Source organism: Vanessa atalanta, chromosome Z, assembly GCF_905147765.1.
Source record: "Vanessa atalanta chromosome Z, ilVanAtal1.2, whole genome shotgun sequence".
In the NCBI taxonomy this organism is placed as follows: domain Eukaryota; kingdom Metazoa; phylum Arthropoda; class Insecta; order Lepidoptera; family Nymphalidae; genus Vanessa; species Vanessa atalanta.
Window position 1 is genome coordinate 8,271,604 of NC_061902.1, and position 25,619 is coordinate 8,297,222.

Sequence of the window (25,619 nt, forward strand, 5' to 3'; positions counted from 1 at the left end):
TTTCATCTAAATTAAGTCACTATATAAAATTCATTTAAAAACAACTTGTTTGACGATATTATAAAAAAAGCATGATTGATCTCTGTTTTTGATAAAATTAAAAAATATTTAATTTGTATTGATGATAAAACGAAATTCTTGGTCATTATAATTTACAAGGACCACTTATAATTTTTCTATCTCCCATGTATAAAGAGTGGTACATTTTTTTCTCAAATGGACAATTATTTTAAAAATTACTCAGATATCGAATGAAGGAGTGTTAGCAAAAAATTTTGGAATCATAGGTCCATGAGATAACACTGGCTAAGCCAAAACGAGGAGGAAATGATTTTAGGGGATTCTGTCCATTAATGACACTATAACGTTACTCGGTGTTAAGGCTTTCTGCAAGCCCGTCTGAGTAGATACCTACCACCCACTCATCAGATATTCTACTGCCAAACAGCAGTACTCCGTGTTGTTTTATTTCGGTTCGTAAGATGAATGAGCCTATGTATCTACTATAATGTAGGAATGGTTAATGTTTCTTACAGCGCCATTGTCTATGGGCGGTGGTGACGACTTACGATGGTAAATCAGAAGGCCCAATTTCTCGTCCGCCTACCGATATCATAATAAAAAAGAAAAATGTCTGATTAGCGAAGCGATGGCCTAGAGAAAAGTAAGAAACGTACTTTTAAGTGGGAGAAAAAAATTGGTAATTATTTAACAGTGGTTCTTCATATGTTTTGGTACATATTTTTCGGCCATACTTAGGACATTAAGAAATATTTGACACACATTTTAATTCTAGTAGTCAGTCTTATTATTACTATACCACAAGAGAAACACATAACTAGTGTACTAAATAATGTTTGTTTAATTGTATGTATGTTAACTGCCAGAATTATTTCACTTGCATCACTTTTCAAAATTTTTGTTATTTTTTTAAAAAAACCATTCTAACCAATAATTTACAAACATCTCGCGAGGATTACAGTGTTGACCGCGAGCGTCTAAAAATGTATTTATAAACTTGAACTAATAAATGAATAAATTTTAGTTTAAAAAATGGGGAAGATATAATCCTTAAATATTATATAAATAATATAAAGAGTCCTTGTTGAGCCATATAAAATGGAATTTGGCCTTTTCGCATATGATTTTTGTTCTGCTTAAAATTAATTTATTTCCGAGTGAAAACATTTCAATGTAACCTGAAACAAAAGCTATATTCGTCAAAGATTTGTGTACCAAGTAATCAGTAACAGACAAAAAATTGAAATTAATTTCAATTAGGTAAGCCTAAAATATTATTTACTTATGAAATAATTTTTCGTCATTTATACATTTTGCAGAGACCAGTATTTACAAATTCGAACAGAAAAGGCGGCATAATTATTAATTTAACAGACAACAAGCGCGGACTACAATTAATTACCATTAAATACTTTGTTATACATAATGCTCATTTCTATTAAATCAACAACAACCTTCAGAAAAATTGATAATATTCCAAATTACATAATGAGGCGCTACTGAACACCATTTCCCACGAATAGATTTGCAATGAACATAACTAATATAAAAAATGAATAAATTAAGACTGAATTCATTAACGTAATACAAACAGTACACGCTGCCTGTTTCGTTGGTCTAGTTTAATCTAGTGGCTAGCCAATAAGGTCTGAAGACGTGGGTTAAAATTCCATAGGCTAGTAAAAAGGTAAACAAAACTACGTCAACCTTATTTCCGTACTTAGTTAATTTATATCCTTAGTTTTGTATAGATAGAGATAAATCTTTAGATTTCGGTTGTGCTTAAACGTTAAGTATCATTCCGATTACAACCTTGCGACACCTTTTTGTGACGCACGGAAAAGCAATTTAGAAATCATACTTATGTGTCTTTACCAATTCATTCCGCTTTGCTGTTCAGGAGTCCTGGACCATGTCTTACTACGGTCGCACAGATGGGCCGTACCCTCCACTTCTATTTATTGCGGACTCTCGCCGAAACGATTATATTGAAAAAGGAAAAGTTATCTATCGTTACATCTAACAGAACGGGATTTGCCTTTTCGTATCCCATTACAAGCGTTACTACGTTAAAATACCTTTGCAAATGGTTATCCACGATTCATTTCAGTTACAAAGTAGCACGGGTGGTGTGAGTTTTAGACTTCTTTCTTTAACCGTATTTCGGCTATTTATCTCACGTCTGTTTTACACTACAAAATAAAAGCTTTAAGATGCCCCGGGTGTGCGGTCAACTAGAATATGAGTTTCACACTTCAATGCTATGCATTATACACACACAAACTTGTAATTAACAGAATATGAAGAAATTCTACCAAGAATTTGATTCGGTAGATATTTAACTGAATAAATATTCAGAAGTCGAGTATATTATTATCAAGGGTTTAATTATTCAAAGTAGTTCGCTGTAACCTACAAATATTTTTAATGGATGATTAAAGAAATGGTATGTTGATTATGATGATAAAAACTCAATAACTTGGTAAAAGCTCGACCAGGAATTTGAAATCAGGAGGTCATCTTCACCCTTATATCTAGCCACTAGCAACACCGACGAAACAGTCAAACATTAGGCTACATTCTACGTATCATACCCGTAAAAATATTTTATCAAACGAATAAGAGGGACTGATTCAAATGTGCTTCTTCGAAAATATTTAATAAATAATAACTCAACCTGCGACCATACATGTGTGAAATTTATTAAGCATTACCATTAGCATACAAAACTTCAACCTCCATTTTACACCCTTTAAAAAATTTGCTTTAATGTCCTTTCCTGGGATTTGAATTATCTCCATACCAAATTTCAACTAAATCGATTCAGTGTTTTAAGCGCGAAGAGGTAACAGACAAGAGTTGCTTTCGCATTTATAATAATAAAGTAAAGATTGAAATTTGTTTAATTGTTGTCGCATCATTTAATGGATATAATTCAAACAAAAATTGTCATAAAGCTACTGGTAAAATCGATACAGAGTCGATACAGTCAAATGTTAATAAGGCACGTAGGTATATATTTATTAGTTATGTTACGTTTTAGGAAACTTTTGAACCATCCAACCTTGAATCAACTATTACTAACTAGGTTTATATTCATATATATGTAGAATCTTTCATTAGGTATGTTTTCCTTTATTTGTGCCGTTACCGTACCAACGAAGCCATTATTACATAGGTAAATAAATTAAAACACAGACTTCAAATGAAACACATCCATTTTAATGTAGATAAATAACTAAATACCTATTAAATAGTTATTGTTAAAACACAGCAGATATGTAATAACTACAATAAAACAAATAATCAAATTATCACAGTAATAAAAATTAACAGCAATCCCTAGATATAGCTAAGCTTATGAATAATCTTAATAAACACCATATTAACTAATATACTTGAACTTTATAACAAAACCTAAACAGTAAGTTTTCAAAGGATATTTGACTTTATATAAATAAAGTAGAATTATGTTAAAAAAAACATCGTTTTATGTTTTTTACGGAGTGTTATTGATATGTGCCCTGATTTTGTAAAACAATTATTATTTGTGTTAAAAGTATCAACTATATCTTTAGCGTATATATATATTATTACATTTTCTATCAACGACGCATAATGTATAAATTGTTATAACTTTTTTATTAAATATTAAAAGTTTAAAAAAATATATGCATTTTATAATGTCATATAAGAATATATATCGGTAAGTGATTTGAAGTGCTCTTTTTGGCTAGACAATATTGTTTTATGAAATTTCATAAACATTATATATTACTCTTATGGAATGCGTTTTCTTTCAGTCATAAAACACCGCAGTTTAATGGTAGATAGTCAGTTAGTTGTATTTACAGTTAGTTTTACGATACGATTCGAATAATTATCTTCTTTTTAAACTGAACGCTTCTTTATAAGTAAAAATAATGTAAATGATAAAGGTAAAGGTATTTTTATTAATAATATTTTTAAAAAATCTGTAAGATTTTTGTTTTGTTTCAACAATTCAAATATAAAACCAAAAAAAAAAACAAATATGTATATGACCAATAAATTAAAGTATTGTTCGTTGTGTAATCGAAATTCGACCTTAATCATTATTAAAATTGAGGAAAACATGTAAGTATGTAACATGTTTCGAATTTTTTCTACCACTATATCCAAATATAATTTAATGTGTAACCATGTATTTACAGGGATTTAACGAAGTGAAGCATTTTATTTATAGCTACTAAAACATATAAAAACGTATAATAAACTAAGTAAAATCTTAATCTTAATGTTGTATAGAACACACGTGACAAATAAGGCAAAAATATTTTTTTACCTCCTAAACGCATTTACTGAAACACGAAATTACAGAAGCCTATTGAAGCCAAACTCCACAACTTTCTTTGTATCTCCACAATAAGACAAACAAGCGAATAACTCTTAACAATTTAAACATTTTGCCAATTAACGAATAATTAGTACTCTTAAAAATATAAAACAGTTAGTATTAAGTAGAGAAAAAAAATGTATCTACATATATACTATACATAATAATTCTAGATAGCATTTGTTTTTTTTAAGTTGAATGTAATAAGTACGATATTATTTAATGAAGTACTTCTTAAAACTCATAACATGCTTAATGTGAAACTCCTATAACTAACAATTAAAAATGAATAGGCTTGTGTCATAATTTATTAATCAGTAGGTCTGTTGAACACAAATGTTTCAGAAAATATTTTAATTGATGTGATGAATGTTAAAAAATGCAAACATAACAATAAATACCTAAAGTCATGACACTAATACACTAATCAATAAGCAAAGCAAAACGATTAACTTAATTTGACTTAGACACATCGCATTGCGCTCAGCAGTATATACTATTTTAAACAAAGGATGCATTCGCATTTGCGCAAAATAATTCGCTTTTAAAGTCTGCAAATACTGCAATGGGATATGTCCTTACCTAATTAGGTATAATAAAACGTAGTACGAAGTCCTTGTTATCCTACAATTAAAAATAAATATAGCCAAATTATAAATATCTAGAATTATAACTAACGAATAAATAAATTTAAGAATATAAGTAAACGCATAAAAAGTAGAATCGAAATCACTGTACCCGATTTTTCTTTTATGATTGCCATTTCCGATGGTGTTTAAATTTCTGGTGCTTGTGGCTTTCGTGTGTGCGTTCTCATATGCCGCGTAATCATATCACGACGGCAGGCGGCGTAGGGACAAGCTGGACATCGATAGGGTTTCTCGCCAGTGTGGGTACGCTGGTGTGTGGCTAAGTGGTCCGAGCGGGAAAATACCTGTCCGCAGGCAGAGCAAGAGTATGGCTTTACGCCGCTGTGTAAACGAGCATGTCTGGTCAGCATATCCGACCGGGCAAATCGTCGACGACATATCTCACACTCATAAGCGCGTGTCGCTTCCGGCGCCTTGTCTCTGTGCCTAGACGCAACATGTTTGGCCAGACGATCGTGAACGGCGAAAGTCTGGCCGCAAGTGTCACATGCATATCCGGATGTTTCTTTAGTCGCCGCCTTTGGAACCTCCGATTTCAAAGACAAATCGAGTGGAACATCTTCGGAGGTTTTTGAGTTATAACAAGCAGAGTCGAGCATGAGCCAATGTGGTAATGGGTAATGATTATTATTACTTATTTGCACAGCAAGTTTATCAAGAAGCCTAGACAGCCGTCGGCGTTTGCGCATATATTTCGGACTATGGGCAATGGACGCTGTTTCCGCCATACTAGTGTTGAAACCGCTGCTTCCCTCCCCGAGCCCAGCAGCTCCCAAAGTTGTATGCCAGCCTGTCGAGAAAAGAAAATATTAATATATAAAATATCCGAGGAATAAAATAAATTTCGATTATTTTTTGTAGTTTATTTGTTATGAAGGATAAATTGTATTTTAAATGTCACAATATAATATTGACGTTAATTTATGACAGTAAAAATAATACCTACATAACGCTATCGCAAAGATATTCGGATTTATAAAACCTTTCAGTGTGACACGACTATTACAAGACGAAATCTTAGAGTAAATAGTGAAACGGTAGTCATGTTTAAGGCAGGTGATGTTTTTTTCATTTATTTACTTAGCGAGATGACATAACACGCGCAAACAAAGATAATATATTGCACCTTTAGCGCATCTGTTCACTCGAGTGTAATGGGCGCGACCCTTATCCTTGAAACCCCATTGGCAAGACGAAAACATTTTTTGGCCAATAGGAATTCTCCGCGGTAGCACAATAGCGATCCCCTTAAGTTTACGATACGGATTTAAGAGTTCTGGTTTTAATTTTTTCTTGAAAAGGCGTTACTAATAGCTGTACTTGAAAAGATGTCGGATAGGGTGTGAATAGTAAGCTGATCTGTTACTAAGAGACCCTCTACCTTACTTTTAAATGCGTCTGATTATAGCGAATATTAAGCGCTTATTTACAGGGTCCTATAGTACATATATATATATGACGTTTACAAGATGTAAATTTAACAATGCAGTGCCTATTAAATAATTTCATTTAATAAAACTATTTTCTATAACGTAATTTACGAACGTATAGAATGAAATATATTAAGCTTAAATTCTAGCATTTGTTATAATAATTTACATTCTTTAAAATTACTAACATTTGTGTTAATCTAGAGTGCAGCGGTTACGAAAAACCCGGGCAACGCGCGTTGGGATCTCCTCGCCGATCATGGTTAAATCGTGGTAGGTATGCTTAATAATGGTGGTCTATCGAAATTGGATTACTGATTTTTTTTTTATTAATGACAATGTCACTCGTTTTGCTGATCAGGCTGCATATTGTGGGGCTTATAAATTAGCTGATATCAACATAATATGTGCAAATGGTTTTTTGTTATGTTATATTATTATGACAATGGCAATGGCTTATCCTATAAATAAAAAGATTTTTAAATGATTGATTAATAATTATTTATTTATCATTTATCCTGTCAAACTTAAAATCGAAGAAAGTAATATAAGTAGACCAACGTAACATCTGCTCGATAAATAATTGTAATAAATTTATAGAATATTTACATTCTATGATATGCGCATACGCAATTGCGTTTAGTTGTCATTGTCACTAATCATAATAAATGGTATTATTTTATAAAGAATCTCTTTTGTTAACTTTTATATACATTCTTTGTATTTCTTTTATATAAATATCACGTTTTAAAATGGTATTAATTTTAAAAGTAGGTGAAGTAAATTTGAACTTTAGAACAATTTGAAATATTATGTTGACTATCAGTTTGTCTAATAAATAAATAAACTTCTCGTTAATATTAAAACCTTTTGCTACGGCTATATAGATATATGTCAATATAAAATAAAATATATTTCTATTTAATTATTTATATATATTTAGTTAGGTACTACCTACTGATTTGGATTATTAATTATTAATAATAAAAAAATACTTGTATTATATTTTATTGTCAACAATTTTCTAGTAGTACAATCTATTTCTACTATGCCTAGTTTACTAGTATTACTAGATAGGTAATTATAGAGATAAAAGTATATGAACATACATGTTTTACATTATCCAGACCGGTAATGTTGGAACTTGAATCAATCACTGCCGAGTGTACATTTCACATACAAGGTCTCTCGAAATTTAACACATGAGGTGTTTTTTATCTATTGCATTTTATATTTTGAAGATGCACTTAGAATCACGAGAATCGTGTTGCGTACAGTGAACGGTACGTAAGGTCGGCGGGTCGGGCGTGCGACCGTCGACCGGTCCCGCCGCCCCCGCACCTTGCATGGAAACATTGGACATTCACACACGAAACGTCGATGCTCTTATATGCACACTAGACACGTTCATCACACAATACGCATCGCGAGCAACTGACAAGCGGAGCGCCCGCGCCGCCTTCACTCCACTCTCCAGTCTCCAGTTCTCCACCTGCCGAGTGCGGCACATTTGCCTATTCGCAAAAATGTTACATTGCGGCGGACGGCATACGCACAGTCATTAAATACGTATGCGAAATATAATCAGTAAAATAAAATAGTATGAAAGTAAGCTTAAAATAAACTGATAAGTACCTACTATTTCCATAAGACAGATAATCTTCCAATATAGCGTTCTATGAGTTGTTGATTCAATTTACCGTACTATTCATAAAGATACTAAGAAATGCAACGTCCCCACCACGTCACTTAAATAAGCGCTCATTAACTTCAACTTCTACAGAATTCAACTACCTACTTATATTAACTTCGATCAATAAATATAATTTGCATGAATAAGATGTAATTTGCGATATTTTTACAATAAATATAAGGTTTTACTTAAAATGTCACCTGAGAATATATGAAATAATATTACTACATTTAAGGCAGCGGGTAAATTAGTAATGGGCAATGGTTTTTTTTTCGGCTGTAATCAGATGTTTATGCTCATAAGAAAAATGAAACATTAATTGTAGGAAGTCAATTTTATGTAAAATTGGGATTCCTAGTAGGTACCTATCAACAGGATAATAGATGAATGTTATAATTATTATTTTATGTAGTAATTTGTTAATCAGCCCCTCAATTAGTATAACAAGTGCTCAGATGCAAGCTGTTTTCCTCCTCGCCAAATATGACTTTAATGGTTTAATTCCGGCGGTCCAAGACTTGACCATTATCATCTATATCATATATAGCAATATATAATCTTAAGTTTTGTTTAATTTGCCGAATTATCTGTTTATTGAAAATACCAATCAACAAAGTTAAAATAAGAACAAGATTTGAATCTTTAAGATATTTTCTATCTTTAGGCCCAGTAGAAATTTGGTAAGGCCATACGATAATAATAAAGCGTGCATACGTAATAAAATAAATGATAACATTTAGGTTTTAAAGCTTATCTCGAATTTCATAGTAATATAAAAAGAAAATATATAATTTAAAAATAATTTTCCGGAAAATGTTCTCGTTGAAGATTTTTTAAGTTAAGCTTATTAGAAGTCTTAGCTTTAAAAGCTTTATTTATACAGTTATTTTTATCTGTATAAATAAAGCTTTATTAGGTTGATTAGATGAGAATGTTTTTATGGAATAATAATAATATTTTTGATGCGATATTTCCAGAACAGCTAAACAAAAAAAAACAAAAAACGAATTTATGGATTATTGAAATTTCTACCGAAGAATTTAATTTAATTTAATTTAACATCGGAATTTCTGTGATGTTTAAAATGTGAATGATTTGCATATTACAATATTATGTATGGAAGGTATATTGAATACACTATTCTGTTAGTTTTATTAGTACCCTTGAAAAATGAAATTACAAATAGGTACCAGCTACATACTCAGTGATCTGAAATGAATGATAAAAATGTTTTGTACAAAGTAATTTGTGGGCGACGTACCTATCAATTTTTATATTTCTTGTATCATTTGAAAATATGTGTCCTATTATTTTTATAATTTAATATTACAACTGTTTTAAAACGTATTTTGAATTTAAAAGATGCATTTTACCGGAACTGGTTAATTTTTTTTAAATCAAAAGCATAGAAACCTATTGCTACGCCCCGTCGCGTTGCCACCTGGCAGTTTATATGCCACAGAGTTCATGTAGCTTCAGGACTCTGATAGCTACTTCAAAGATTACCTATAGCCGTAGCTGCTTTCATGATACAAGTATCACATAATTATATAATAATAAATAAGTCTAGATCTAATGACTAAGACGGAACCCTTTGTGCACAAGTCCGGCTCTTATTTGACCGGTTTATTTATTTTAGTAATGGCACACTTCAAATCATTTCTTGAATTGTCAGTACGTTTTTGAGTTATTTATATTATTACAAAATAATGTTAAGCTCTTAACAAAACGTTACGATAATTATAATTATCATAACGATAATTATAAAAATAACAATTAATTTATTTATTTATTAATTATATATTTATAAAAAAAACAGCATAATAAGAAATGAAATAGTAAATAAAGTAAATTTCTTTTCAAATGTAAACAAAATATATTACCTGACATATTTAAACTCCCAATATCTGCTTTCTGTGAATCAATAAACGCTTGCATTTTCCTTTTGATACGTTGCAATAATACTAAACTTTAACTTAAAAACACTCACTGAACATAACAACTCGTACATAGACTTAATAAAAAAAAAAAAAAAAAGAAGCGGTGATGTCGCACGCGCGATGTCTTCTTAACGAATGAGTCCCGTTATATGAAATCAGTGCTAGGGTAGAAAAATAATAAGGCCAAGTTTTATTATTGTGTAATGAAGTCTGTAAGAAGGGTCCGAGCTTTAAGCAGATGGAGGGTTGGCGTGAGAAACGGGGGCGGCTCACGACTCTAGCAGCTGTCTGGGCTCGTGGGTGTCTTAGCATAGTTCTGATAAGTGATGGGTGATCTATAAACTGTTTGACACAATATTACGCCTACTGATGACCTCGCATGTTTTGTTTCAAAAACACGTTGTCAGGTGAAATTGCGAGCATAGGCACGCTGATTGAGATTAGCAGGCATTTTTATATAAAATATAATTGAAGATGCTATGCTTAAATTTATTTATTTTAAAATAAAGTATGACGAAATCAATAAAAACAAATCGGGAAATTTTCTTAGGTTTTTTTATTGATTAGTTGGATATATTATCATAGAAAATCTTATGCGGTACCCAATAATATAAGTTCTAAAATATATTATTTAACAATAACTTTATAGTTTATTTTACTATCTTCAAACTTCAGGTCTTATCAATATAAATCGCACTAATAAATTATTGATAATATTGGTACTTTATATGAAAATAAAGATTCTGATCTTTTTGTAAAAGAAGTGGTAAAATTTTCGCCACCCTTTTTTATTGAAATACATTCTAAATATAAAGTCGGAAACTTTAATAATATGTACTTTGCCTACGCATTTCAGTTTGGTTGTATAACAATGACGGCGATTTAAATTTAGCCATTGAATTAATTAATAAAGGTCATTTATTAATTCTAAAGCTGCCGATGCTATTAACTTTATGTTTAAGTTTATCTAATTAATATTATTATTGTTACATTGAGTTTATTACTTTTTTAAAATAGTATCTGACTGTTCTCATTATCAGCACTTGTTATCATATCAGGGAATAAGTGTACCTATATTGAACTAGAATCAAAAACGTCAGAAACAAAACTAATTTATTTAAAAAAGGCATAAAACTTCAATAAGTTTATCGATTCGACCTATTATTTTTTGTGTACCGCCAACTAGATTTTCACGGATTTCGATATTTTCGTCTTATATACATACTATATACATTACATACGTCAATGCATAATAATTATGTGAATATACTCTCCATATTGTGTTGCTTATGCATTTTGTTTATGCATATAGGCGTAATAATTACTATATTTGTCTATGCAAATTTTGGATAATATTCATAAAATAAAAGTAAATTTTGGGGTTTTTTAGTATTTATTCAAGCAAAATTATGGATTATATTCGTATCATTATATTACCTTATATTTTAATTCAAAGTAATGGTTTGACTTCAGTGTTTCTGATGTTCGTAAGAAGCTCGATTCTCAGTTCACCTTTGCAATAATTCATATGAATGTAGACAGACATATCCGAATTCTTGTAATAATAATTACTTTGTTGCATAGCAGTTTGAAAACACACAAACCCAATTTTAGTATTATAATATATTAAAATTGGGCGCTTAATACCAATATAAGTGCCCTTTTGTATGTATTGTTTAAATATATGTTATTTTTTATTCTATTGCATAAAACAATAAAATTACATTAACACGCTATAGTCGCGCTTAGTAGATTTTTAAAAAAAATTGCATACCTATAGTCTATTCAAATGGAAGTAGGAAAAAAGATAAACAAACCTAAGATTTACGTATTTCATGCGATTTGCTAATAACTCAGCTAATAATTGTGCACTACTTAGGGTTTATGACTAATATAATATATTTGCTTATAATAGAACACTATTAAACTTAACTACATACTTATTACCACTTTAATTTTATTTACAAAATTCCGATAACAGTTTCGTCGATATTCAAAGCGCCATTTTTTCGCAAATCCATAGTGAATATTATATATTAATCAAGCTCTCGACCATATCCACCATATCTCGTCAATTTTCTATCAAATGTTGTTTATTTTTCTTTTTTCTTTGTATTTATATATATTACATATATACCCGTATGGATATTATTAACTTATTTTAATATATCATTGACTTAATTATCTATCTACTAAAATAATTTCATTTCTACTAATTACATTTAAAAAGTATAGTAAGTATATTTGTTAAAGACGCCTCTGTTCTGTTACTAGGCAAATAACTAAAGTAGGTATTGATGGTAGCGAGATTTACCAAATTGAATGCCAAATAAATTGTCGTAGACATTTTTTTCATCGCGATAAGATTGAGTAGGTACTTTTAGGTAAGTACTTAATGCAAAAATGTATGTCTCGGTGTACTAAAATAAATGATAGCTTATACTGGTTAATTAAATGTAAATTTTGGCTTTATTTATCTAGATTAGTGAGATGCATTACAATGCCTCTTTTTTTGTACGCAATAATCTGAAATAACTAGAGCAAAACCCAATGTAACTTCGCATTGAGGATAGGTAAGTACTAAGCCAGAACTTATACGCAACTCCCAATAACTACCAACTATCTGGATTTCTGTCTGGAAGAATACGCAAGAGTACAGGCATTTACTGCAATCTAATATTATTTTTACTTCCTAAACTCAAATGATAAATCTGTAAAGTTATCTCGAATATACAAACTTTAACATTTGTATCTTGACTTATTCAAACAATGAAATAGTTATAACTGAGATTAACTACGTAATAATTTATACAAGCATAAAGCCGTGGGAATGTTACCCCTATACTCTTGCAAATCGCCCTCCGCCTGCTAAAAGTAAATCCTAGGTACTGAGGGGAAAGATTTCTCACGATTCACACCTGCGTTGACGCTAGCGCCCTCCGCCTTACGGTATTATAATAAAGGTTATACTGGTCAGCTTTTACAGTTATTCTTTCAAGTGCTTCTCATTGATTCTCTTTGGGGCTAGTGATACTTTTGGAACATTAATATAATATGGTTGTGGATAAAATTACCGTTTTACGCAATATATCATAGACGTTAAGTCGAATCGCATCGAATTATTTTAAATCACCGTAGCGATTCTTAATTACCTATGATAATAATGTCTTTAGTTCGTTTCAAGATATTTAATAAATGGTATTTTACGTTTTTGTTATTATTTATAGATTAATTAATTAGCATTAGTGTAACAGTAAAGCTGTTTCGCGTGAATAGTATGAATATTATTTCTGTATGAAAATTAATTACTCTTATGATTAATTTGTGGTTTGTTTTATATACTAAGTTATAACTTAGTATTTAATATGCTAAGTTATATATCTGCTTAAATTATGTGAGTTTATATAGCTTTTTCATTAATTAGTTATATACAAAGTTGCATATATTTCAATACAGTAGGTATTTTATTATTTCTATTTCTATATTTTTTGCTGTTCTTACATTAAAAAACATATTAAATTCTGTTTTCTTTATGTACCTAGAACATACGTAATTATTATGATACCAACTAGGTAGTAGTTTTATGGTTTTTTTTAAACATTCACTATCAAAAAATAACAAAACCTATTCCTTTTTTGAAAGTCAAATAAAAAGTATCGATAAATAAAAAATAAAATGAACAAGATGACGCAAGTAAATCGCAAATAAAAAAAATCTATAAAATAAAAAAATAAAATAAAATAAATAATATTTAATAGATATAAAAATATAGATGTTAATTGTGCTATTATACTAGATGTACTTATGTCTAGATAGGTTAGTTTTTTTATTCGGTTTACTAGTCGTCTTCGTTTTTGGACTTCACTTCCACCCGGAAAACATAAGAAAAAAAAAATTACAACATTGAAATAAGATTTACAGCAGATTGGAAAATTATATTCTTTAATCATTAAAGTCTTAACATATAAATTTGTTTTGTCTGAGCTGTCTTCTTCTTTGTTAATGTGAATTCAGTGATGACAAAAAGAGACCAGTGTTCAACTGAACATCCGCTAGAGGTTTAATAATTAATAGATATAATAATATAGATGTTCACTGGGCTATTATAGATATCTATCTAGATACTTTAAACCATGGCAGATACCAGTAGTTGTATGCCTATACCATTGGTATTTTTTTATGTAAATATAATTTATGAGCTTACTATCGTTTTTGGTTAACGTGCTATCACGTGAATAATAGTGAACATTTTATAATATTAAATAAGGCAATATAAATCTGGCTAAAATAAGGTCTGTGTCTGTCTTTGAGTTATAATGTTAACATATGCATAATGGATACTCATCTTGTTTGGTTTAGGATTTCCAATCCTAACGAACTACTATCCTAGTATAAATATAATTTATAAATATTAAAAATATAACAAGATTTAATTACCTATACATATTTTTTATGATAATTAAAGAGCCAAATATGCGATTTCTGTAATTGCCTGGCCTGCCTGAAATTAGCTAGGTTTTTAAACTTGACATAGTATTAAATAATGTTTAAAAAATAAATTATTTGCGAGCCATATATAGTTGTAAATACTTAAAAAGGCTCTATTAAATCATGAGGTAAGGTCCAACAAAAAAGTCCAACAATTCCTACTTACTGGACCAAATTGGAGAACATCAGCGAATTGTTACTAGAAACGAAAAGATTAAGACATTAAAGACTATCTTACTATAAGAATTCCTTTAGTATCTGAAGTTACATAAACCTATTGTATGTATGTACAAAACCATTGTTTTACACAAAGGAAATTTAGATTATATTGAATAATGTACTTTGCTCATTAATATGTAGGTACAAATATAAAAATAAAAACATATAAGCGGTAAAAAATATAAAAATAGGTCATAATCTGATTTGACACAAACTGATATATATTTGCATCATCGTACGTGGTGTGAACTTAATGTGTCTTGATTTAAACATAAGCGATTTATAATAATAAAAAAACTGTGTATCTTAAAAAAATATATTAAAATTCTGTGGTATAGAAGTGTACAAAAACATAGGTTGTAAGCATTTGCACACTAGGATAAAATAAGAATATTTCAAAATTTCGGTTTACTAAAGATAAAAAGCGACACGATAATTAATATTTTAGATGGAATACATAATTATATCGTCAGCGGAAATGATGCTAAAGCGCCAAAAGTAAGTAAACCCCAATTGACTCCTATGATATCTATAATAATTTAGGAATAGGTATAGTCGCAATTTTTTTTTTAAAGCGAATACTACATCGAAACTTCGTACTTCTTTAAAATAAAATAGAATAATGTATTTTCTTTTCCCGGGATTATACAAGTAAATGCGAAGGCTTATAAATAAACAAAGTGAAATAAAAACAGAGTAAAATCAAAAGTTAAAGAAGTAATCTACTTATGATAAAGTTGATTTATTCGGATGCAATGTATTTTTAACTTAAACATTTATTGGTATAATTATTTAATCCTCTCAATAGAGAAAGTACTGAATAAACAAGAGAGCTAATCAAAAATAAAATCAGGAAACCTTTAAGATGGCCTGACGGTTGGGCAAATCTACTTTTAAAATTAACGAAAGTAACAAATATTTAGTGTTATAATTAAATAATATTTTTGTTAGAGATACTTCGTTAAAACGAAGTATCTCTAACAAAAATATTATTTAACGTATTTACTAAGTACATACTTTAATAATTGATTATTGAAGTTTATACTTACTTATATATACTTAATAAATAATAGTATGTGAAATAATAGTATGTGAAATAATAATTGATAAGACAAAAATATTAAATCGACTATAAACATCAACATAAACACAAAAAAACAAGGTAAAATTTTGTTACTTATTGACGTCATAAAAATGCAGCAATCGTAGTAACAATAACGGCACTAATAAAAAGTAATGATGAATGAATATTACACTTGGTCTTTTTGATACAAATAATAACCAAGACCGATCCCACGATCCGTTATTCAATTTTCTTTTCAATCTTACCCTCGGCATCGCGTCTTATGCGTGGGGTTGAGCGGCGGGGGATCAAGGGTACGCGCGCATTCTCACGTGGAAATGTTGCTATTGTTATTACCTACATAAATTATAAACATATATCCAGCTGCCGCAAAACGAAGTAATGACAATTTAATGAAGAATACAAAATTTACTATATTTATACAATGTTAAAAAAATACAAACTTTTTATATCATAGGCCTTAATACAATAAAATGAAAAATATTGTTATTGCACTTCATACATACTGTAATTCAAAACGAATATGTTTAATGTTAATAAAGTAATAAATTCTATAACATAAAGTATTTAACAGCGATCTAAATGATCTGAATTGTGAATACTTAAATGCTAACAGACTGCTCGCCAGACAATTATTTTCGTCCACAATTCTAAACTCGTCTACTTTCTTATTAAGCTTCTACGTGCATTGCAATGCAGCTAGAATTAGAATAAGCTATTTACGCACCACTTAATATTATTTTATTTTGTTAACCTGTTACTTATTTTTATTATACATATAAATATTTTATATAAATATTCGTAAATACAATTGTTTATTGTTTTTTTAGAATATATTTTAATTCAATAGTCATAATTTTTTATAACGGATATTTTAGTTACTTTATACTTTCAAGGTTCCTCGAAGGTAAAATATAAAAAAAATATTTGAACAAAATATATAATCAAATAATATATTTTAGTGACGTTCTCCTTTTTTTCTAATAATAAGGAATGTTAGATAATTAAATTAAAGATGTTTTGAATAATGTTTTTAAAGCATAAATATTGATTTCAGATTTGAAGTACATGTTCAATTTAACAAATTAGTCAAATTAATAATATATACAACAACCAACACACTAAATATGCTTGAGTACATAATTAAATATTTTTATCTCTAAATATATGTTCTAAAAAAATATGTAAAATGATTTATAATATAAATATTAAATAAAAAAAATACAACCAAAGAGTTATGTAAGTTAAATATGACTTAACTCTTTGGCTGTATGCTTAAGGTGCGTGCAACTGTAGACAATATCGTATGAAAAAAACTAGTGTCATAATAACTTGCAGTCTTTGAATAATCTTAGTTATTGATTTTCGAAGAAAGTATAACTTTTGCATAGTTATTTGAGTCTACACTGTAAAAAAAGATTTAAATCATAATGTCTGCGAAACTCCATGAAGCCCAAGAGCATTGCAAGACAGCAGAGAAATTGTAAGTCGAATAATATTTATTAGTCATACTAAATTTGCACTTTAGTATTTTGTGATTTTAATTATTTTTATACTTCGTTAACAAATATTAAGATAAATTAAATTGAGAAATACATGAATATTTTGAATAAATACATATATATTGTTCTTAAATTTGATAACTGGCTTAAAATCCATGTTATATATTTAATTATTGACAAAAATGTGCTATGTAAAATTTTGATAATTTATAGCAACAAAACATTTTTATACACAATAAAAGATATAAAAAAATAGACTAACCAGAATGATGTTTAGGTCATCAACATTTTATGTTTATATATTCTGGTGCTTATTATTGAAAAAAACATAGCAGTGTCAGTTAAAAAAACATGAATATCTATAAAATATAATTACCTGTCAGCTAATTATTAATTAATTTCGAAAACTTTATTGTAGAAATTGTAATTAGAAGCAATAAACTACAGATAGTTAGTTTGCTTCCTAGTATAAGATTTTTTATTTATCAAATGACAAGTAAAAATTAAGTTTGTACTCAGTTTGTTGTCTCTTCAAATTCACCAAGCAATGAGATCATGATGATATTATATAGATTTATTGTGAATAGTAATGAAAAAGTTCATTTTATGAAACTCATGTAGAGTCTCACCAATAAGTAAAAAATAATATAGTGGCTATAAATAATTAAGAATTTGTCATATTAAAATAAAACATTATGACAAATATTTATTACAATTTTAATATACACTTAATACCATGTAAATACACACTTTCTAAAACATAGTGAAAACATGACAGATGTTTCATTTATATGTGCAACTTTGAGATTCATATTTTACTGTAATTGAAAATATTGTGAGTAAATTTAAATTCACATATTCACATAAGAATCTGAGATATTATTAAGCCATAACAGAAACCTATAAAAAAAATATTCATTATAATTTAGTTTTTGCAAAGGATTACACTTAAAGAGAGTAGCTAATTGTTTTTTTTTCTGTCATTATATTTAAAACTCAAATAGACATCTTTACAAGATGTCTATTTGAGTTTTTTTCCTTTAACAATTTTTAAATAATCTTATATTCGTAACTAAAACTATATAATTTCTTATCCATAACTGTATCTGAAACTGGTAAAATATTTTTCATATTTCCTGATTGGAAATTACATATCATATCGTAACGGCATTTGAGAGGTTTCAGCTACTTCTAATTAAATATAAAAATAGTAAAATAATAATTTATTGAGCCATTTATATAAAATGTTGTTAAAACATAAATTTACTTAAATTAATGTGATAATTTTACTTCATTTAGTTTGAAGACGTCTCTGCTGAAGTGGAAACCTGATTTTGATTCTGCAGCTGATGAGTACAGTCAGGCAGGTTAGTGTTTTAGGGACAACTAAAGATATTTATGAGAATAAGTCTTGATATATTGGTTTGAGTTAATAGTAAAAAATGAAAATTGCAATATTTATGATTATAGAATAAATAACTATATCATTTTACTATAAGTAGAGGTTCACAAGAAATACAGATTAAAAAAAAGTAGATGTCTTTGAATAAGTAAATCTATTCCTTTTGTTTTGTTATAGCCCAATGCTTTCGTATTGCCCGAGATTTGAAAAGCTCAAAAGAATGCTATTTAAAAGCTTCTGAATTATATAAGAAGAATCGCTCATTTTTCCATGCTGGTAAAGCAATTGAGAATGCTATTATAGTGAGCAAGGAGTTGACCATGCCTGAAGAGGTATATTAGATTTATAATTTCTTTACAATTAAGTTTCAATCTATGATCAAGGTAATCACCATTTCCTTTTTTAGTTATATTCGCTTGGCTGTGAATCTAGCAGTCTTTATCAGCAACATGGATCTGGTGACTCTGGGGCAAATATTTTGGATAAAGTTGCTAAAATCATTGAAGAGAATTCACCTGACTTGGCAGTGAAACTGTATCAGCAAGCTGCTGATGTTTCTTCGGTAAAAAGATTTATTTGTTTATAAAATAGAAACACAATTGGTACAATTATGGGTATTTTTATCTATCAACTTTTTATTTGTTGTAGGCTGAAAGCAGTCAGCACCAGGGTTCGGAATATATCAGCAAGGCTTCAAGGATCTTAGTCAGACTCCAGAGGTACTATATAGTCTTATTCTATTATATTTTGCGATTAATAGGCTGTTTGACTGATATAAATATATCATGATATTTTGCACATCATGATAGTACACACCATTTAACTCGGTACTAAATGGTCCTGGTGTATGAACATCTAAACCAATCAGATCTCCATCACAATTGGTTTTTCTGCACAAACAGGACAAATCTGCTAGGCTGGTAAACATACATATACAATATCACAAAGCTTATGATGTACAATATTTGCTATATAAACATTGTTATTTTATGTAAGATTTCATTGATTATTTATTACTTATATTTCAAACAGGTACGATGAAGCTGTAGACAGCCTGCGTCATGAAATCGGCTTCCACCAAGAGTCTGGTAATATCAATGCAATCGGGAGGTTAACTGTTGCTATTGTTCTCGTCCAATTGGCAAGAGGTGATGCTGTTGCTGCCGAAAAAGCATATAAAGTGAGTGATTACTTGTGTATTATATATTTATATGTATTTTTACAAATTACTATTGAGTATTGCAGTATTTTTTAAATAAGTAGTATTCATATGAAATATATTAATAACCAATTTACAATAGGAATGGGGTAACAACTGTGAAGTTCCTGAGATACAAACACTTGAACAATTGTTGCAAGCCTATGATGAAGAAGATCGGGACTCTGCCAAGAAAGCACTTTCCTCACCTTTTATTCGCAGCATGGATGTGGAGTATGCTAGACTTGCAAGTACAATACCTCTTCCAGAAGGTTTGGAACCAGTTCCAAAAGCTAGTGTAAGAGAGAATGCAGCTCCATCATATGTAAGCCAAAATGCAGCATATATGGAGGTGAGTTTATATAAATCCACACTTCTCCTTTATTCTGAGATGCTCTCTCTACAAGTCTTTTCTAAAGAATATTTATACTGAGTGCTTTTGTTTTTTTGTCAAATTGTTATTATAATATTTATTTTAATGATAAATAATGTCCAGATATTTTTGTTTTATTTTGTAGCTTTTGAATTTTGTAAAATGTAAACAGAAATTTGTGAAAATATAATAAAAGTGTCATGTTAATTAATAAACTAAATTGACTTTAACATACTTTCAGCAGGATGATAATGCCGAAGGAAAATCTCAAGACACCAGTTTTAATACATCTGCAATTGACAATACAGAAAGAAAACATGATGACGAAGATGAGTTGTGTTAAATATGCTTCAGATAAAGAGTAGCTTGTTCTACTACTATATTACTTCTCTCATCTTTTTGAAATTTCAACTTTGAGCATAGATATGTTAGTAAGCTATTATATCATTATAAAGTAAAATAGTAACAAAAGTAACAATAAATTAATCCATTTAGGTAGTTGCGATATAAATATATATACTATATTCCAATTTCAAAATAACTGAAAAAAAAAACCTTAAGATGGAAATAACTCTGTGCTAAGCAATGTCAAAGTTCTTCATACATATATCTACTACTTATATCAATTTTAATTTTATTTCCAAAGACAACAACATCGCTGAGATTTGCTGTTTCCCATAATGATTTCCATAGATTATTTTATATCTTGATCAACAATATACATTTACAATATATATTTACAATACTGGGCCATTGGAATAGGCAATACAATTGACGAAATTATTTTCGTCAATATATTGTCTATGCTATTTTTGCTTAAAGTCCGTCGTGTGTATATGTACTTACAGCAGTCCGTAATATGAATATAATATACATAGTATTTGAATGTAATTTTGTTGGAACGAAATGTAATTGTCATCTTGTTTCGTACATGATATTTCATGAAATTCTTATGATGCGAAATGAGTTATAGTAGCGAGTTAAGTTCATTAACTTAATAAACATATTGCTAAGCTAATAAATTATTGCACACTGATAGTCTTATGATTATTATAGTGTTAAATGAAAAGAGATACATAAAGGTTATCATACTTTTATTTTTATGATTGTTATGAATAAAATGTTAAAGCTATATTTTTTATTGCTGTTATAAATTACATATGTATATTTGAATATGTTAGCAATCATAGTCATAATATTACCAGCAGTAGTTTCTATAGTTAAAGTAAGAAAATTGATATCATAACTTGAATACTGATATTGTATAAATATTACCTCTCTAATATTATCCATTATACACGCTTCATATTCCATATTTAAATTTTATGAAATTATTTATTTTAATAAATGAATGATAACATTTTCGTAAAAATTTTTGTTTAGATCATAAATAAGTGTTATTAATCGAATAAAAAGCAATACCCTATGAATAACATATTAGTAATATTATATCTCATACATAAAAAGGTACAGAATGTATGTTACGAAATCGATGCATGTTCGACTGCACTGACCTTAAATGATCTCGAGTAGACTGAATCTGAAGACGTAGTGCGGACAGGACTACTAGGTAGATCGACGACCTTGGTGGGTTCGTGATAAATCATCATGGAATCCTTTGCACAGCAGTGGACGTCCTTCGGCTGAGATTATAATATTATAGATTATTATTAATGCAAGTTTTAATTAATAAAGTTTATCTTGCATTTTAAGATGAACATGTACGTCAATAATATTATATTAGGCTAGTAGGAGTATTAGATATTTTTAATTCTTTTTTATGAATCGATTTTAATGTTTCTAATAGGATTGGGTTCAGTATAGTTTCAAAGTGGTTCAATTTTATTGTTACTGATTTATAAATATATATATACCAATATCAGCAATATTAGTAATTCCGCTATTTAAGAATTATTATTATAAAATTGCTATGTGAGTTTAAATAGTACTTCAATTTTTCCTTATCTAGCGGTGGTATACGCCATTTTTATGCGGGCTAACGTGAATTATGTATTTAGAAATACGCACTATAAATGTCAATTTAGTAAATATTTAATAGAAAAGCTGCTTCTGTTTTGAGATTGAAATAAATGTATGTTACAACAAAAAAACAGTTGTTTTAATTAATTTATTTAATATTATTGGTATATTTATTTATTATAAAAGTCTCTTATAAACGATGAAAACATAATATTACATAATATTTAAACATTAATTTCAGATTTAAGAAAAAAAACTACTTTTAATAATCAATAATAAAAAAATAAAATTAAGTTTTACGAAATTATAAAATCTTTAGTACAACTTATTATGATAAAATTTTTATGCATTACACTTTACTATTTGATTTTGTTAAATCATTTATTAAAATCTAAACAGCAAAAATACTTTTAACTTCGTCCACCTTTTTTTTTCATAAGTAAAAAACATAACATATACTATCGAAGATTTTACAATTGTTGTAAAGTTTGTGATTTTGGAAAATACAATGAGATCTTAAGATTCGATAAAAATACTTGAAAAAAAATTTCAATAATTAAAAAAAGATGACTAACAAATCATGTTATACATTAATATTTTATTGATGTAAAAAAATTGCTTTTAATTTTAGAACACCAATAAAATTAATTGTGCTGAATAATTTAAAACTACATTACAATATTATTAATAGCTACAATATATTTGTACTTATTTCAAATATCAACACTGAATATGATTGAATTGTGACTCAGTACAGTATTTTAAAGAACTATATCATTTAAACACGATAATAAAGTAATCGTATGCATAGACTAGACTGTTTTCAGTTCTCAATATATTGGTTTTCGAGTATTTATTGTGAGTTTAATACCAAGGTATCTAAAAAAACAAATTCTATAGATATCACATCATATTTATAAATATCACCTAGAAGTCTTAGTAACTTACTGATATATTTTGTTTATTATATATACACAATAAGCAAATTTTTTAATAATAAAAACTTATTCAAAAGAAATTTGCTGTTATAGTAGTTGTTTCAATATCAATTGTGATAATCTTGTTATGAAAACTGATAACATGGTTTAATTTAGTATGCCGCATTTGACTAATGATAAAAATGTATGAATGTTTGACAATATATTATTTTTATATTGGTTTGATAAAAATAATTGATTACAGCCTTAACAAAATTAAGATTAACGGAATGCAGCAACCCTCATTGAATAAAGACTTTGTAAAATCGCAAGAATCCCTTTAGTACTTTGCATGAAACAAATGTCTCCACCAAATTTTAAGGTCATGTAGTTGAAGCTGTATATGTAAATTGTGACAGTCAGTCAGAATATTACATTTCAAATAAGTACATAAGAACATACAATAAAAATAATAATTAAAAAAACTTAAGTCTTTTATGTGTAAATGTTGTTCAGTGTTTAATCAGTTTAACACAAACAAAGCATTATATTGTTCACTATCACCCTAATCAAAAGTAAGTTATAAAATATATTTTCTATATTGAGTCACAATTATTAATATCACGTGTTGAGTATTTGAAAAAATACAGGCATTTGTAGATTTGTACCAATTACATCCAGATGCTTTGTTTCAAGTAATCTCAAGAAGAGAAAGTATGGTTCATTAAAACCAAAAGTTCTCCTTATATTTAAAAGTACAATAATTATAAAATACTTTCTATTCTAATTAATATATCCTAAATGTTAATAATATTAAATTATACTAAAAAACTGTAGACTAAACATTATATTGATTATTTTTACAAATATAACAAAGAACTAGAGCATATAATGATAGCATGAGATATTAGAGTTTAGTGAAGATTCATAAACATAAATATTATTACTTATGAGCTAATTATCATTAAAGAATTTTAGTCACAACATTCAACTTCATACCATTATTTCAGGTGACATTTATGTCAGAAGTCCATTATACATTAAACAATATAATACATTTTATTATATAAAGATTCAGATTGTATTTCAGTTCTGAGATCAATAAATTAGTTTATGATTGGAGATTCTTATGACTAAACATGGAGTGAATATATGGCGGTACCATCGGAGGGACAGAGGAAGTTGATTCTGGTACTTGATCTTTTTCCTTGTTATTTTTCGTTTTCCGGAACTGAAAGCCATTTTTACGGAGTATCTTTCTTAATGTTTCTCTTGAACCTTTGAAGTTGATTTCATCTTTTAAGATTTGTAACAGCTTGTTTATTGTCGGCACTTCCTTTTTAAATGCATAAAACTCATGAATTTTGCGTCGTATTACTTGCAAATCATACTCATCAACTTCAATTTTACCCTTTGTGCGTACCCTTTTTTTGGGTGTCTTTTTTAAAGTCTCAGGGTCTAATAAACCTTGTTCAATTAGTCTTGCTTCCTTGACTATGTTTAAAACAGTTCGCTCAGACACGCCTAAAAAAAAATATTATATTTTGAATAAGCGAATAGTACGATGAAATCTTATATTACCGAAGTATTAATATTAACCTTATTCTATATCCAATAATGTCTACGTACATATCAAATAATATAAAGGTTTAAAAAAAAAAACAAAATGTCTTTTCGGTAGTCACACGCCCATGTAAATATATTATAATGATCATTTCATTATTTCATTAGGTATGAATGAGAAGTGTAATTCATTAATATTTAGCATATTTTTCATCATCCAGTAACATTTTCCAGGGATAAAAATATTTGCAATATAGAACTATAATTATAATACTAACCTGTGGCTGCGGATACTCGTACGTAGACTTTACTAAGCGGTATTATGGGAACTTGCATCCGTTTTTCTTCATCCATAAATTCCTTAACTTTTAAAATTATTTCACGCACTTCACTTGTTATATTTTTCGGCATATTGTTGTTTAAAATTTCAAACAAACAAATTAAATGGCCGCCTGGTTTGCTTGCAGTTTGTCAAATTGTCACTACTTTTACTTATAAATCCGAAGGCAAAAGCACAAAACTTGCAGTCGTGATATATATAGTTGGGTAAAAAAAATATTTTTATATACGATAGTGCAAATTTATTGAAAAAAGAAACTAATATTAATATATAATTCTATTATTTTATTTCTGTATAAATTAATTAAATATTATGTTTATTATATATTTGGATGTGTGTAACCAGCCTTAAGCAGTGTGGCCATGGTAAATATTACGTATAAGATGCAAGTAATAAATGGTGCAGAAATAAAAATTAAAAGCGGGCATCTATGAAATCAAGATG

At 28.5% G+C, this 25,619-nt stretch overlaps 3 protein-coding genes across 5 annotated transcripts; 1 reads left to right on the forward strand and 2 right to left on the reverse strand.

The window, feature by feature from the left end:
* Positions 1-3,300: 3,300 nt before the first annotated feature.
* On the reverse strand, positions 3,301-10,175 carry LOC125076048 (zinc finger protein 248-like). Of its 2 annotated transcripts, none has more exons than XM_047687986.1 (2): positions 10,053-10,175; positions 3,301-5,836 (listed from the first exon to the last, which is right to left on the reverse strand). In XM_047687986.1, the coding sequence occupies exons 1-2, from the start codon at positions 10,105-10,107 to the stop codon at positions 5,172-5,174; spliced, it is 720 nt and encodes a 239-aa protein (XP_047543942.1). In that variant the 5' UTR covers positions 10,108-10,175; the 3' UTR covers positions 3,301-5,171. The 2 variants fall into 2 exon arrangements, 1 of the variants encoding a protein (XP_047543942.1); XR_007120280.1 differs by lacking the exon at positions 10,053-10,175 and adding an exon at positions 7,586-7,960 and having other exon boundaries at positions 5,713-5,836.
* A 7,055-nt stretch (positions 10,176-17,230) lies between these two features.
* LOC125076047 (gamma-soluble NSF attachment protein-like) lies at positions 17,231-22,472 on the forward strand. 2 transcript variants are annotated; one of them, XM_047687984.1, is made up of 8 exons: positions 17,231-17,383; positions 18,702-18,769; positions 18,982-19,136; positions 19,211-19,366; positions 19,453-19,523; positions 19,837-19,984; positions 20,106-20,354; positions 20,617-22,472. In XM_047687984.1, exons 1-8 carry the CDS (start codon positions 17,331-17,333, stop codon positions 20,716-20,718), a joined length of 1,002 nt encoding a protein of 333 aa, XP_047543940.1. In that variant the 5' UTR covers positions 17,231-17,330; the 3' UTR covers positions 20,719-22,472. The 2 variants fall into 2 exon arrangements, with proteins under 2 accessions (XP_047543940.1, XP_047543941.1); XM_047687985.1 differs by having other exon boundaries at positions 20,620-22,472.
* Positions 22,473-23,014: 542 nt separating this feature from the next.
* Positions 23,015-25,296, reverse strand: LOC125075956. Its single transcript, XM_047687840.1, has 2 exons — positions 25,114-25,296; positions 23,015-24,796 (listed from the first exon to the last, which is right to left on the reverse strand). The coding sequence occupies exons 1-2, from the start codon at positions 25,244-25,246 to the stop codon at positions 24,384-24,386; spliced, it is 546 nt and encodes a 181-aa protein (XP_047543796.1). The 5' UTR covers positions 25,247-25,296; the 3' UTR covers positions 23,015-24,383.
* Positions 25,297-25,619: the final 323 nt, after the last annotated feature.

Coding starts and splice junctions, on each gene's coding strand:
- LOC125076048 (XM_047687986.1), bottom strand. CDS start 10,107: ATGCAAGCGTTTATTGATTCACAGAAAGCAGATATTGGGAGTTTAAAT. Junction 5,837..10,052: donor TGGGAGTTTAAATATGTCAG/GTAATATATTTT, acceptor TTTTCTCGACAG/GCTGGCATACAACTTTGGGA.
- LOC125076047 (XM_047687984.1), top strand. CDS start 17,331: ATGTCTGCGAAACTCCATGAAGCCCAAGAGCATTGCAAGACAGCAGAG. Junction 17,384..18,701: donor TGCAAGACAGCAGAGAAATT/GTAAGTCGAATA, acceptor TACTTCATTTAG/TTTGAAGACGTCTCTGCTGA. Junction 20,355..20,616: donor AAAATGCAGCATATATGGAG/GTGAGTTTATAT, acceptor ACATACTTTCAG/CAGGATGATAATGCCGAAGG.
- LOC125075956 (XM_047687840.1), bottom strand. CDS start 25,246: ATGCCGAAAAATATAACAAGTGAAGTGCGTGAAATAATTTTAAAAGTT. Junction 24,797..25,113: donor ACGAGTATCCGCAGCCACAG/GTTAGTATTATA, acceptor ATTTTTTTTTAG/GCGTGTCTGAGCGAACTGTT.